The sequence below is a fragment of the Pollicipes pollicipes genome, unplaced genomic scaffold (genome assembly GCF_011947565.3).
Source record: "Pollicipes pollicipes isolate AB1234 unplaced genomic scaffold, Ppol_2.1 Scaffold_4295;HRSCAF=5057_pilon_pilon_pilon, whole genome shotgun sequence".
NCBI lineage: Eukaryota > Metazoa > Arthropoda > Thecostraca > Pollicipedomorpha > Pollicipedidae > Pollicipes > Pollicipes pollicipes.
In genome coordinates this window covers 11,097,991-11,113,252 of record NW_023596461.1, presented here as the reverse complement: position 1 = coordinate 11,113,252, position 15,262 = coordinate 11,097,991, and the positions used below count along the sequence as shown (strand labels likewise).

The 15,262-nt window shown below is 50.8% G+C and overlaps 2 protein-coding genes across 5 annotated transcripts in view; one reads left to right on the top strand and one right to left on the bottom strand.

Moving 5' to 3' along the window:
* LOC119096472 (glutathione S-transferase omega-1) overlaps positions 1 to 2,811 on the bottom strand; it is a 43,676-nt gene extending 40,865 nt beyond the window's left edge. For 2 of the 4 annotated variants that reach the window (XM_037219385.1, XM_037219387.1), the window contains exons 1-3: positions 2,597 to 2,811; positions 409 to 478; positions 130 to 235 (exon numbers count right to left, since the gene is read on the bottom strand). In XM_037219385.1, coding sequence (XP_037075280.1) covers positions 130 to 235; positions 409 to 478; positions 2,597 to 2,671 — 251 coding nt within the window. In that variant the 5' untranslated portion in view covers positions 2,672 to 2,811. The remainder of the gene's footprint in view (positions 1 to 129; positions 236 to 408; positions 479 to 2,596) is intronic. The other 2 variants (XM_037219386.1, XM_037219389.1) reach the window with 2 other exon arrangements.
* Positions 2,812 to 11,545: 8,734 nt separating this feature from the next.
* On the top strand, positions 11,546 to 14,364 carry LOC119096711 (hepatocyte growth factor activator-like). Its single transcript, XM_037219606.1, has 2 exons — positions 11,546 to 12,858; positions 14,271 to 14,364. The coding sequence occupies exons 1-2, from the start codon at positions 11,546 to 11,548 to the stop codon at positions 14,362 to 14,364; spliced, it is 1,407 nt and encodes a 468-aa protein (XP_037075501.1).
* Positions 14,365 to 15,262: the final 898 nt, after the last annotated feature.

Here is a 15,262-nt window from a genome sequence, read left to right as displayed (position 1 = left end):
CCTACCTCGGCTCCTTAACTGGTCACAATAGTCCACTCAGCGGCGCTGTGCCCGTCCTTATTTACCATGCAGTCGTGATCACCAGTTGTGACAGACACTGTAAGCCAGCACCCCAGTGATATCACGTACGGGATATGTTTGGCAGCGAGGACCAGTCGCGTTCGCTCAGCGTATGGACAAAATCTCATCGAGTAGACGCGCAGAGTGCCCGGCTTCAGCGGCGGGCACTCGGAACCTGCGGCACACATAGCAGCACTGATGTTACACATATCTTACAGATACCTTGTGGTTGCGACGTGCAAACCAAATTGCAAAGTTAAGTGCCCCCTGTATTTCATGAAAAGGCAGGCCATCGCCAGTAGACTATATCATATCAATGAACCTCAAGAAACACCACTTTGTGCTGACCTGAACCCAGATGTTTTGCTGTGTCCATAGAATATCCTGCTGTAGACCATCTGATGCTGATGAAACCCTGCTGGACATGGGGATGCACATCAAAAAATCCTGAATATTCAAGCCAGATAAAAGCACATACTGTCGCCTATCTATTCAAGTCAACTGTCCATCCATTCCTATAGCACAATAAGTTTGGGAATATACCATTCAAGTCATTCACCAGTAGTGGGATGGGTTCAAGTGGTGTAATTTCACATCAGATGGTGGCATCAGGGCTCACGCAACAAGCAATGCTTGCTGTGAGTGCTAACCCAGAAGCCTATCTACCCCAAAATTTCAGATCAAATCTTTCAGAAAAAGCTCAGTATGTCAAAATGTCCTGTCCAATTTTCATTGAAAGTCTGTTTTATTGGTTAGGGTTTAGTTGGTTAGGGCAACTGCCCTCCAAATCAGCCACCTGTGGCAGGCTGGATCCAGCCCCTTCAGGCCTGACATTCCCACAGAAGGATCAGGTGATGTCACATAGCTTGACAGCCCAAGACAAGCAAGGCAAGCTTTTGCTGCAAAATTATGCCATTAACATGGCATTTTTTACTGGAAATTGGTGGGGTCATGGCTTATGGAGCATTCACCATGTGCTGTGGGTTCTGATAGAAGAAATCTACTCAAAGGATTCTGGCTAAATATTTTCATAAAATACACTTCCAGTGGAAACTTAGTGTGGGTGACTTCACTGACTTCACTGACTTGACTAAAATCTGAATGTGTCAGCTCATTGCAACTAAAAGATTCACACATATGCTTTTGGGTGTTTTAAGTTGTGTGGGAAGCTTCCCTCGGTTTTCCGCCCATGGAGTAGAACTTGTTCAAAACCTCAGAACTTTATCTGTAATAAGACAACAATCATCTCTGGCAGATGACTGAACATGCTCCTGTTCAAGCACCACCCTTAATTTGGACCAGGTATCAAACATATGAACAAGCCTGTCTGGGATGCTAGGTAAACATAAATTGTAGTATTGCGAATGAGGGCATCTTCTGATTTTTACAGACAGGGCCAGGATGCAAAACTTCATTGCATACTTTCTACCAACAAGGGGCAGTTTTCCAGCACTGCTCAAAAGTCAATGCACATGTAAGAAGAGTTAATACCAGCTTTAAGCAGCATGTCATTTGCTGCTACTACATCCCTATGATAAGGTTATCAAATGCTTTCTGATTTCTTGACTAGAATATGTTGTTTCTTATGTGACCAATGAGAAATATAGCATTTAGCTATTTCCTGATTTCCATTACAGGCTTTATATAATGCCCAATTCCACAACCAACACGTACCAGCAAGACACTAACTGGCAACACACATTCTCCCTCTCTCAACCTTGCATTCTGTATTTCAACTCCTAGTGCATTCTCCATCCAGTACCAGTGGAAAGGCCATGACATTATCAAGTCTAATATCACAGAAAATAGACAGTAACACATACCAGGACTATAAGACATTATAATACAGGTGTGAATGATCAATGGGTGCACCCATTTGTTTATAGGACATCACATTGGTAGTACCATTGAAAGCCATGGTTTGGCTTCAGGAGAATCAGGTCTTGAGCATTCATGGGGTGCAAACTAAATGGAAAAGCTTTCAAAATATGAGGATTTGTAAAGTAAATAATAAGCAATCTAGGTAATTCATCTACTTTTCATTACATGTTGAAGAGCTATATCTGTGACATTGGGAGGGAATAGTGCAATCTAGGAGGGCCCTTATAACTCACATCTGCAATCATGCTTTACTTATGGCTGCACTCATGCTTTACTTATGACTCATAGGTTTGCAGAGTTTCTCATAAACTTATGGACTTTACTTAGCATTCTTAGCACTATATGACATATCTACATGCATCCCAAAATTATCTCCTAGTTTGAGCCCCTCAGATAGCAAGCAGCCATTTGAGCAACAAGGCATATGTGTGTTGGTTGATCCGATACCATTTGGGGGAAATACTTAGAAATCCTTTACTGACAAATGCCACCACATTGGCAATTCATTGTGCCATTGCCCATGAATCTGGCCAATTCATAATGTTCTTTGCAGATCATTCATGATCATAACAGAACTGATGCACATCCCACAACAGTTAAGGATGATGTCCCCCGGGTTCAGGATGGCTTCAAATCAGGAGGGTATATCAATTACCTTATTTCCAGCAAACATGACTGTACTGCTATTTAGCACCCTTCGACAGCCCCGCATTTGGTTCCAAACACCCATGTTTACGGTTCACTTGCTATATAATGTTCAGCTGTGACCTTGGTTTGTTCGAACGAATTCGTTTCCACGCTCAGCCTATCTCTTAACAGCGCAAAATTTGGATAGTCCTCCCCCACAGCCCATTGGGATGCGCTGCCTTATTGCTGCCCGCAAACTCCGCAAAGCCTGTGCAGTTTGTTATGTCGCTGGACCACCAGAACTGTATCCTTAAAACATTTTGAAGGAAGTGTGTCATATTTTTTATTTTAGATTTTGATTTGCTAGTGATTATGTGTTAAAAAATAGGACGCGTGTAAATCGACTCACGAGTGCATCTACAAAGAACAACTTGAATTAAAGCTGCTATGCCGCCACAAATTTGAAATTTAGTAGGTTTTGGTATAATCCAGCTTTCTCTGTCAGCTGCCGCAGTATTAAAAGCTCTCGTAGATAGGCGGGGTGAAGTAAACTACCGAATAGTTGAGAAGGAATAGGGTCATTGAAGTAGGGGTGGGTCCAGGAGAAGGCAAAGGAGTCACGCTCCAACGGTCGTAAACTCATAAGTTGCCTCTTCTCTGCAAAACGGGCGGACGTATGCTGTCATGGGCATGCTACGTCACGTTTTCAACAATTGGTTGCGTAGATTTCTCGTTTTGTTGCTGTTGGGGGCTCCGAAAGAAACGAAACGAAAGTAGCAGTTCGGACAGTCAACTGTGTAAACAGCCAACGCATGCTGGGAGCTTACGACGCTTGCAGGTTTAACATGAGTATGTCATTGCTGGTGGATGGCTAACTTGTTAACACATTGACATTTTGAGAAGTGAATTATCTCGCTATTCTGTTGACTGGGTCCCCCAGTGACCCGTTAACTTCATCACACCCAGCCTACCGGGCGCAGACTGTCCTACTCCCCGCACACAGCGGCTTTGGCAGTTCCGAGGCGGTCAGACGCCACCCGGCGCTCTCCAGCCACCTTGGAAGGACCGTGGTCTCTATGAAGTGGTTTACTCCATGTTGGACAATGCTAGGTTGGACCGGAGCTCTGGCGGATGGCGGCGAGGTTAGCTCGGGGAGCTCGTCCCAGATCCGGACCAGGTGGTTGGCGCTGAGCTGTAGCCCCTGCAGGCTTCTGCTCCCAGGGAGTCAGAACTGGTTACCCAGGGGCGAAGTTCGACAATGTGAATTTGGATGTGCTCAATAGCAAAAAATGACCAAGCCTACCCTAAGAGATATGCTAACAAATAGGTTTCCCCCTAAATTTGGCCTACTTCCTTTCCAAACATGGGGGCGTGGGGGGGGGGGGGTGGTTGGAGCCCAAGTTAAGGGGCCGAGTTCGCCCAAAGAGACTGAATATATAACTACACCCCTGCGTTCACCAGCACGTCACCAGAGAGCAATAGCAGCGTGCGAGCGCCCAGGCCGACGCCAGCCCACAGTCGTGGAGGAAGTCAGCTCCAATGATGACTGTCTGGACGCCAGCAGCCAGGAGCCGCCAGGCAAAACTGTGGCCTCCCAGGTAGACAGCCCGAGTGGGGAAGCCGTGGGTGGTCGTTACGAACTTGTCGGCTGCAGTGGTCACTGCGGATCCGCTAGCTTCAGTGATCCGCGGGCTGGTGAGCTTCAGTTCCAGCTGCCGCCTGCATGACGGCCTGCGGGAGGAAAACAATATGCATTTAATACCACCCTTTCACTCAAGTTGAAGTCTTGTAGTTACGCTTAGTTCAAAAGTTTCCATCGAGAACCGAGCTCGACGCACCGCAGACGTCCACAATTTTTAAGTGTCAAAGCACTTGTATGTTTCCGACATTCTTATCTGAACATTTTGCCTGGAATTTGAAACTATCGACATTTAGCACGCGTATGAATATAAACCATACATTTACCAAGAGGCCATGGGAGCACGTGCCCTGGTGGAAACATGCACGATGGGCTATAGGTAATAACGTACACTACTTACACCGTAAGTTCACTGTCGCTATGGGCGTACACCTTTCAGCTGAGCTAGGAGGCGGTTAATTGAGTTCAGGAGACTCTTGTATGCATCAAGAGACCAATTGTCTGAATCAGGAAGCCCCTTTATGAGCCAGTTATGCCCTGTTCTGAATCAGGAGACCTCGTTTTGTGTTAGGCGGTTGCTGGCTCGAAAGGCCCCAAAACGTCGTGTTGCATTTCTCCACAAGATGTGAGTGGCTCTCAAGAGGAAGCATTAGCGTATTAGATTGCCGTGGCCAAATAAGCAGCCCTTCCACAGGGAAATGATTTTCTTGGAGACTAATGCGCAAATTCTTGGGAGCGAGTCGCACCCAATTACATACTGCGAGTACACCAAAACCACACTGAGGAAAGGTCCAAGAAGGGACAGCATTTGTCATTAATGATTTTCAAAAGTAATGTAGTGGGCGCTTACTTATAAAGAAATACTTAATTTTCGTCAAGAAGTTGCATCCACATCGTGGGGCCACCTTTTGCACGGTGGCGAAATCCAGAGGAGCTCACCATAAGAAAATCCGTGCATTAGTGACGTTTCAACATCATTAGAGTCATTTTCACGCCAGCATTATATGACAGGCACCTAATTGGTACGAAATCAGAAACTCACCAAGCCTTGGATAGGCGGCGCTCATTCTCATCGTTTGCCGTCAGGTCTATCAAAATAATCAAGGGCGGTTTTATTCCGTACAGATGTGGCAGTTCATCATATACATCTGCGGACTTGATTCCATGGGACCAACCATAAAAAACCGCAAACGTGAAATGGCCAACGAGGGCATGTTGGCGGCGCTCAAAGCTCCCAGACTAGAATTCCCCGTCTATTTTGATAGCTATTACGTATCATACTGGTTAATTCTCTCTGTTAATGCTAGTTTTCGTGCATTTCATGCTCGCGGTATCTTTGGTCCGTCTTACAATGCTGACGTGAAAAGAGCCAACAGGAACTTTACATGGGTAGGAAGCTTGCAAGGCTAGCGATACTTTCACGCGGAGGTCTCCCGCGTTTGGGACTTCGTGCTACAAATTACTCAAGATCTCCACGTGGGCAAACTAAGGGATCATGATTTTCGGAAAGCTGGTTTTTGGACGTTTCCTTATTTCCACTTCTTTGTGTGTTTTCATGAAAGGGACCCATTTAAACCTTGCTAAGCGTACAGATAGACGTCTGATTTCTTGCTAAAATGCTCGCAACAACCCATTATGACTTTCAATTTCTTATGTTGAGTTAACGTTTAAGTAGCCGTTTAAGTAACGTAAGGTTTACTTTACCCAGAGGGCACTGATTAAACGGCATTGTAGTGCTTAGCAATGATCATATTGGCGCTACTCAAGATTTCGAGATGCTCTCATCCTCAAGAGTCACCCTTGTGTCCAAAGTGGTCGCAAAGTGATTAATTTTGTTTAACAAACAGAAGGGAGCATAAAACATAACTTGCCGTTAAACTCTCCATAAATGCAAATATGCATGAGATTGTCCTATGTCAACAATAAAGGTGAAATCCGTCTATCGGAGTTGCCTTACAAGCGTTAAAATGAAAATGAGGAAAATATGTATACACCTCTGCTAAATCGAAAACAAATTTTGAAAATAACGACGAACTGGAACCAAAAAGGCACGAGTGTCGCTTTATGTACGTTCTGGAAGCCCCGAGCTCCCCAGTACTGACTTGGAGCTGTCACCACAAAAAGTCATCCTGAACGTTTCTTAATGTGCTTCTCATTTCAACTCCTTTATATGATATGCAAGTGTGCAAATATTTGCAGCTTTTTCATGAGACTGTGCCTGGATCCGTGCAACAAAAGTGGTCTGCAATAAGCGTTAACTCTTATGTATAAGGTGGCTGGTTTTAAGGTAAAAGTATTTTATAAGGTTGGATCACTACACCCACGTCACAAAACGAGAACATTTCACAAACATTATGAGCAAGGCTATCAACTATAATTATCATACCTCAGCTCGCAAGCACTGCTCTCACAATGTAAAATGTCTATTGCGGTTGGGGGCTCGTTGTGCATTCCAAGTGCTTTGAGAAACCTGTTCTGGCCTCCGCTGCCACCGCCAGATTTGCTTCATTCCAGCTGTCACTTTTCAACGCTGTCGCGATGCATCTTTCCCCTCTCCTTTCCAGTTTCCAGAACTTTCCGTCCCTGCATGACGCCTCTAATGTGCACACTTGCTCTCAAAACCTGAACATGTCTTTGTTGTCTTATGCATGAGCTGATCACATGTACAGTATATGAAACAATCATTCATTTTGTATGCCATTCAGCTTTCACAGGAGATTCCTAAATTATTGAAGAGGACACCTCTTTTTCGCTTCCTACCGGGTACCAGCTCTAACTTTATGAAATGCACATTCATAATTAGATAATTAACTTGCGCACAGGAGATTATTGCATCTTTTACCTTAAGCTGCTGTCAGACTAACCCGCTGGGAGTGAGAGCTACCTCTAGCCTTGAAAGACGAGCATCCCTTTATATCCACTGGCAGTACGAGCTACTTCTTGCCTTTTAAAGACGAGCATCCATTTGTAACAGTTAGTGCATTAATTTGCTTGGCTTTGGTGCTTCGGATTCACAATGAGATCATACGTGCATTGCAGTCATCGGGTACAAATGCTTTGCAGTGTACTTGTTAAAGACCGAGATCCCGTTTTCGAGGTCGGGAGCGGAGCTCCTGGAGAGCGGTGGTCACGTTGTTAACAAGTGGCTGTCGGTGGGCTTGCAGAAGACCTCCGGACGCTCAGCAATCCTCGTGGATCTGATCGATGTCGCCACGAGGTTGAGGCGGCTGAACAGCTGCTCCGGGTCGGCCGTTGACACCGGCAGGGCGGCGAGCACCAGGATGAGCTTGTGAATGTTGGAAGCAGGAGGTCCGAGCACTTGGCTTAGGTCTGTACCACAGATTTTGCAGTTTCTTCTTTCCTTTCCACAATTCCGGCCAGATGCTGTGCTCAGGCTCAACGGCCGGTACAGGGTCCAGAAACCCGCGCATTGCGTCACGGCCGGCTTCATTGCCGTCCAGCTCTTCATACTTGCCGGAAGCAAGCCACGGAGTTTGAGTGATGGCTGCCGCGGCTGCCCGAAGCAGGCGTGAAGCTGGATGAGGACAGCTGTCTAGCAGGGGGATAAAGCAGTCTACTCTGAAGTACTCTGCAGCATCGCAGAAATCCTCGCGCTGGACCGGTTCACCGACCTTAGCGCACAGCGGGGAGGAGCGATAACAATCCCAAGGACGTAAGCTGCCTCACCTGCCTTGTCCATCACGGCTTCTCTGGCTTCTCTCTCCATCCCTACAGCAGTCTGATGCATACATCGTTGTCTCCTGCAGCCCCGGAAACACCCAAACCCTTAGCCTGGAGCATACGGGCGACTGGTTGCGCCACAGACGCCACGGCTTCAAACGCATAAAGCACCGCCAGAAATTCTGAGCAGGCGATCGTGCCCATCAGCCCCTGGGCGCTCTTCCGCGCTTCTGAAGAAAACCGTATGCCCATCTTTGTCAGGCAGTGAGCCACTGCTGACAGCAGCTGGCAGATGCGCGTCACTGCCTCGTGACGCTCCAGAAAGTGCGTAGTGCGTTGTAGGCCTCTTCCTGCTTTCTTTGGACACCACCTTTTTGATGGCCTTTGTCAGGGCTCTGGCGCGCTTTCCGCGAATGAAGAAGGTGGTTATGTTTCCTACGGTATCAAGACATTTCCGAATGTCTTACTGCTTGCAGCTGCTGCTGACGCATGAATTAAGTGTACGCATCGAACGGCGGAAAAACTCGCAGGGGTCTTTATCGCGCTTGGGCACAGCTGCTGCTCCCACATTCTCACTGTCCGCTGCTGGAGCTTCATCGAACCCGCAGCCGGCCATCTCCCCTGTGCCCTCCGCCAGTCCGACGTCAGCAACTTTTTCAGAATGACACTGCCGATGTTGACTCCACTCATCTTTGTCCCGTGAATATCGTCGTCCTCTTCCTCTTCCTTCTCCCTCTCGTCGTCGGTGCCGTTGTGTTTGGAGCACCCAGTGTCAGTCCCCTCGAGAAGATCCATGATGCGAACAGGATTTTTGTGGATATCCCACGTTCCATGCCGCTGGGACGCGAATCGAAGAACAGATGCCATCTGTTCATGTCCAGCTCGGTCAGTTGTCTCATCCACCAGTAAGCTGGGCAAACTGTCTCCCACTGTTTATCTGATGTAATTTGTGATGCAGGTGGCGGTGCAGTCAAGCATCTCGGCTTGAGTACCTCGCTTATGCAAGGGAAATGCTCACCAACACCGAACAAATCCAGCACTTTTAATATAAAGCATCGTGACATTCGCAGCTGGCTATATACGGGCCGCTTCACCAAGGAGCAGACAACGTAAGCAACTTAATATTCGTAAACATCGGCACTTGTGGTGTACAAGCTTGTCACATCAGACGTTTTTCAAGGAATCTTGACTTAAATCGAATTATCCGAGTCCTTTTTGTGAAGTGGCGATCGAACGTTGTTTGGCGGCTGTTCGTCGTGTCATTTACCGCCGCCTCTGGCGGTTGTCACGTGATCACGAGCGGTCGCGTGCAGGGACCACCCGAGGCGCTTTTGTCGTCAGCCCATTACGCGATAAGACTGGACACAGCCAGCGGGACCGCTCGCCTTGCGTTGCCGCGCGGTCAACCCAGCCCTCCCCCCCCCCCCCCCCCCCCCACTCCTCCTCCACGATCGTCTTTCATGGTACAGCTGAATTGAACTGCCACGGTACCAGTCTGCGCATGGTGTCAATTTTTCAGTCATTGATATGTAACGCCTATCCGTGCCAGCGGGTGCCATCATCCTTTAGAAACGCCGCCAGTCTCTGGGGCGCCAATATCTGTGCATGGTAGGGGTGGCATATGAAATTCCAGAAGGTGCTGTCACTTATGTTTGTTTTTGTATTGAAACGTGCAAAGGTCGCACGAAGAGGTGGGCCCGTGTCACCTGGGTCGGCAAGAAGCCGGGCACGTTCCGTCCACGTGCTGCGCCTGAGGTGCCACTCTTAGCCTCAAGGCGCGTGATGCTGCGGCGTGGGAAGGAATCTCTGCCATCGCACTGCGGGGATGCGGAGATGAGCGTGACACGCGCGAGCGGATCGTCGTATGAGCGTGGTTCGCGACGATGCTGAAGTGCAGGCAGCGCACGTACGTCAGTGTCATCCTCCCATGTATTCGACCTCCTTGGCCATGCTAGGCGCTTCAGGTTCCCTTATTCCGCACGGGCGCCCATGAAGCTGTAATGTCTTGTCTCCAAGCTAGTGTGTCTTGTGGCTTGCATAACTTCAAACTTGAAGGTCCCACAGGTAGCGCGTGTGCATTCTTCAATCACTGTGGGCGGCTATTCAAAGCACCAATGTCATCCAAGACCCCCATGAGGTTCTTGGGGTGCCCATTTGTTCTTTAGAGCTTCTTTATCGCCCTTGAGACGTTTTCAGACCTCAGGAACACCTTTTTAGCACCCGGGGCGCCTCTCTAGAATTCGGGGTACCATTTTATTTTTAAGGTGTCCTTTTAGCTGAATGGACTATTTTCAAATATCAAAGAAAGTCACTCGGATTCTGTCCGTCCATTTCAACTTTGAAATATTGTTATACTCCAGGAGCACCCTTTGCGCCCTCGGGAGCGGCTCTGTGTGCTTCTGTGTCCCTTTGTTTGGACTTATTTTGTTCTTTAAGGCGCCCTTCCAGATATCACAACACATTTCAGACCTCAGGGACACTGTTTGAGCCCTAAGGGTGACCCTCCTGGGACTTGGACGCCCTCCCGTTCTAAAAGGCGTTCTTTTTACCCTCGGGACATGTTGTCATACTCAGTTGCGACCTATTGGCCATCGGGGCGCCCGTCCAGGTTGCGAGGCGCCCAGACTCTTAAGCGCATCCTTCTAGACTCGAAGCATGTCCTTGGACCGCAGGAACACCTTTTGAGTCCTAGTGGGAACCCCTCCATGATTGGGGGCGCCCTTTTATTCTTTAGGCATTCTTCTATAATTCGGGACAATTTTAAACATGAGGACCTCTTTTAGCCCTCGGGGGCACCTCAGGGTATTTTGGGATGCTATTTTGCATTTTTTTAGAGCGCCTTAGACCTGACCCTGGGACATATTTCGAACGTCAGTGACGACCTTTGAGCCTTCAGGCTCTTCTCCAGGGTTTGAGACACCCTTTTGTTCTTTAGGGCGTTTTTATTGCCTTCGGGACACATCTTCAAATTTCAGGGGCGCCCTTTGAGCCATCGGAGACAGCTCTGGTGTCATCGGCGCACCCTTTATCGTTAAGAGCTTTCCTCTCGCCCTCCGGACGTGTACTACGGGGGCGCCCGACTGAGTCCTCAGAGGGCGCTCTTCCAGCCCGGAAGCTTTTGATGTCCTTTTATTCTTCAGGGTATCTTTCTAGACTTTGGGACATATTTTCAGATCACATGGGTGCCCCTTCAGCTATCGGGGGCGCCCTTTTCCTTTTTCACATCCCCCGAGGTTTGGAGCACCTTTAAATCTTCATGACCATTATCACCCTGCCCCGTTCCGGTCCGTGCCAGGTGCCCCTTTAGGGGTACGCCATAGAAGGGCGCCCTAGAGCGGCTTTTGGGGAGGGCCTAGAGCGGCCTTCGGCGTCTCTCTAAGAACGCTCTTACTTCTCGGGGGGGGGACACGTTACCCAGTGCCCCACCCCTCTGCCCCCCCCCCCCGCTTACAAAGATGTCAATTTGGCTGTTTTAACGTGCTATGACGTCTGGAATATCTTGCCGACCATCCCACACCGTCCCGAACAAATCTGGTACGATTTGTGGCATTTCCAGGTACGCTCAAAATGTGCCACGGCAACACCGGTGCACTTCGCTGGCGGCCGCAGGGGCGGCCGGGAAGCGGTGTGCCAGTAGGTGTCAGTCTCTGCCAGGCAATGGCAATTCGCGTGCGCGCGCTGCTCGGGGCGGTGCTCCTGCTGGCTCCGGTGTCGTGGCGGGTGGAAGCGATACATACAGCCAACAGCGACTGGCCGGACCTGTTGCCGACGGACTGTGGCCGCCGCCAGGTGAAGCCGAGCGAAGCCACCCGTCCGTTCATAGTCGGGCCGGGCAACACCACCGCCTACTACGGCCAGTACCCGTGGCAGGCACGGCTGGTCGTGTACGACTCCAAAGTGAGGGGCTACAAGCACCAGTGCGGCGGCATCGTCATCACGCAGACGCACGTGGTGACGGCCGCCCACTGTGTGAGTGAGGTCGCCCCCCGGCGGCTGCTGGTGCGCGTCGGGGACCTTCGATTCGATGGCCCCGACCCGTTCGAACAGGAGTTCGCTGTTGCCAACCTCCACATACACAGCCAGTTCGGCACGGGGCCTGGCCTGCGCCACGATATGGCGCTGCTGCGGTTGCGGGGCCGCATCGGGCCCGGCATCGAGTTCAGCCGCTACGTACAGCCGGCCTGTCTGCCGACGGTCGACTCTAAATACGAGACGTTCCTGCCGTGCGAGGTGTCCGGCTGGGGCCGCATTGCGGAGCACGCAGATATCTCGGAGGTGTTGCGCGGTGTCTCGGTGCCGCTGGTGTCGGACATTTTCTGCGGTGCGCCCGAGGTCTACCAGGACCGGTTCCTGCCCGGCGCCATGTTCTGCTCGGGTCTGACGGGTGGCGGTGCCGACGCCTGCGAGGGCGACTCGGGTGGCCCGCTGGTCTGCAGCGACGAGGATAGCGGCCGCTTCGTGGCATACGGCGTCGTGTCGTCTGGCGACCCGCAGGGCTGTGGCCAACGACCCGGCCTCTACACGAAGCTGTCGGGCTACATCGGCTGGGTGCTACGCCGGCTCCAGCTGGACCAAGAAGATGAGGCGGTCCCGAACGCTGCCGCCGTAAACACCGTCAACCGGCCCCAGGGCGACCTGGGTCGGGCGTGCTTCACACCCCGCGGCGAGGCTGGCTTCTGCATCCCGCTGCGAGACTGCCCCGACTTGCTGCCGGCAGGCGGCGGGTTGCGGTCGGGCCTGCAGGGGCGACCCGTCTGCGGGCTGGACGCGGCCGCTACGCCGCTGCTCTGCTGCCCCGGACAGGCCCCGCGGAACGTCGGCTGCGGACGGACCAGCTTCTCGCCGCCGGCTTATCTGGGCGCAGCGCTCGCCAGGAACGCCGCCAACTTCCCCTGGATGGTAGCCATCATCAGAACGAAAAAGGACGGAAGAAAGGCGGCGCTCTGCGGGGGCGTCGTGATCTCCGATCGGTGGGTGTTGACGGGGGCGACCTGCGCTCGCAACGTCCACAAGCTGAGACTCCGCTTCGGTGACCTTCATCTGCAGGATACCTCTGACGACAACCCTACCGCGCCGCCGTTCGAATTAGAAATTGTCAAAGTTGTAAAGCATCCCCAATATGCGCCACCGAAAAAAATCGTACAGAACATCGCGCTGATGAAGGCGGCGTCCAAAATTTCATTTTCTAGCACGGTGAACCCTCTATGCCTCCCAGAGGCATCCCTGACGTCGAATGCGGCAGCGGGCAAGGACCTCCTCTTTGCTGGCTGGGGCTCGCCCAATCGTGGTGACAATTCTGCGCTTTTGTCGCTGAAATGGTCGAGACTGCGGGTGGTTGATATCAATGAATGTGTGAGTAACTATACTAGGGTCAGCGGAGCAGCGCAGTTTTTTGGAAAAGGGTCATTTTGCACCAAGTTTATCAGCGCATCAGAGGAGTTCATGTGTGCAATCAATGGTGGTGACCAGGGCTCGGTGTTTATGGACGTGGTTAGGGAAGGGAGCTCTGAGAGGTGGTACGCAGTGGGGCTGGCTATTGGTGGAGTGGGCTGCGGTAGCAAAGAGTTTCCAGACATCAACATCGCACTGGGACCATCTGTGGGCTGGATCCAGTCGGTTATCTCTGCGCCCTAACAGGCTATATCTCTTGCTTCAAGAATCATCATATAACGCAACCAAAACCACCCTTGCATTTTGTGTTTTCATGGTGTTTTTTATGCAGCACGCCATACAAATTGGGCGATGTTGCGGCGGTTTGAAACCTAAATGCTTTCAATACACCGTTTGCGTCCGATCGTTTTGAGTTTCGTGTCTAGGAGCAGGCCTGTGTTTGCCTCTGCTTTCCCGGACTCGATTTCAACCTCAACTCACGTCACGTTGTTCTGGTGGATTAAAACTCCGATTCTGACCCGTACAACACGTTGTGGGTCAACTCCAGTTCGGGGCGGTCAAATGTCACCCTCTATCAACGATGAAGTGGCCTAACAAGGCCTCTCTGAGGTTTTGGGGAATAATTCGGTAACCATTAAAGATAATATGCTGCTTTGTCAGAAGCTGAGTGGCATTTTTCCCTCTGGTAGTTTTTTCACGTCTTACGTCTTTACCGCAGCGTCTTATCGGAAATTGGAAAGAAATCGGATGAATAGTAGCACCCAAATACGTGACCAAGTTATTAGTCGGTACGTTCATAAGTACCTTTGAGATGTGCCGGCCTTTATGTCGACGTGGATATTCGATGGAACAGCTACGAGAACCTGACGACTGACCCCAGCCGACTAAACTGACAGCGGTAACCTTCCGAAAATGGACATAAAAATAATGCTCGCCGAATCGAACATGCCTAACGTGAGCGCTGCCCCGTAACCTGCACTCCGGTTTGTAGCCACCAGCCGGAGGTTTCCGTGGCAGCCTTTAACGCTCGCGCGCACCACTTGCACTCTGTGCTTCCGGGGGCGTACACGACCAACAACGTCTGAAGTAATGTCACGTCGACCTCATGAATATAGCAGAGACCTGGTTTTGACGACCAACGCCAAACAAATGACAATGATGCCCAACGGCGTAATCTTCCGCCGAATCAGGGTGAGGAAACGGTTAGAGCAGGGTTGTAGTTTCTTATTCAGTTTGGGGACTCTAGCTCAATTATGTTGAGAGGAAAGTGGGCTAAAGCCAGGGATGCACCCGTTTTAAGTGTATTTAGGGCTATTTTTCCACTCAGCCCCCTGAAACCCCATTTTGGGAAACTGCGCCCCTTGGGCCGAGTATCCCGGTCTTGGTTGAACCTTAACAACCGTGACACGCGTCGGATTTTCCACCAGATTACTCCGGAGTCGGGTCTGGGACTGAGGACTCATTTCCCAGCGGGGACCAGACCGGAATCCGCGAATTACATTAGCCCGGCGCCTGAGTCAATGGGGGGGGGGGAGGGGGGGGGGGCTGTGCCTGTCAGCGGGACCGCACTACACAACAAGCTGGGAACTCGGGCTCGGCCTAGATAGTCTTTTAGGTGGAGCATCTCGAGGGCCCGAAGCGCCCTTCGGAACCGCCGATGAAATGCCCGAGTGGAGGGCACGTGGGCCTGTGCTTAGGTCACATTAAGGACCCCGACCCGCAGGGACGGGGCCCTCAAATGTGAGTCAGAAGACATCCCACTTACATGACCTCAACAGACATGCTGATGATTGGAAGGACAAGTAGGTAAAGGTTGGTGACCACTGACCGGACGGGTCACCATAATCAAGAATTACCGTCTTAACAATTCGCGCGAGCAGCGTTTTGACACGAGTTTGAAACTGATGTCAGGAGGAAGGGCATTGCACCCCTGTCAAAGCATTGCTGAGGGACACCACTATGGCGCTGGAACCCCGCGGCGCT

What these genes read in the sequence shown, in the direction of transcription:
- LOC119096711 (XM_037219606.1), top strand. Translation starts at nt 11,546, where the DNA reads ATGGCAATTCGCGTGCGCGCGCTGCTCGGGGCGGTGCTCCTGCTGGCT. An exon ending in GGCGTCGTGATCTCCGATCG is followed by an intron (nt 12,859 to 14,270) that starts GTGGGTGTTGAC and finishes TCCGGTTTGTAG; the next exon opens with CCACCAGCCGGAGGTTTCCG.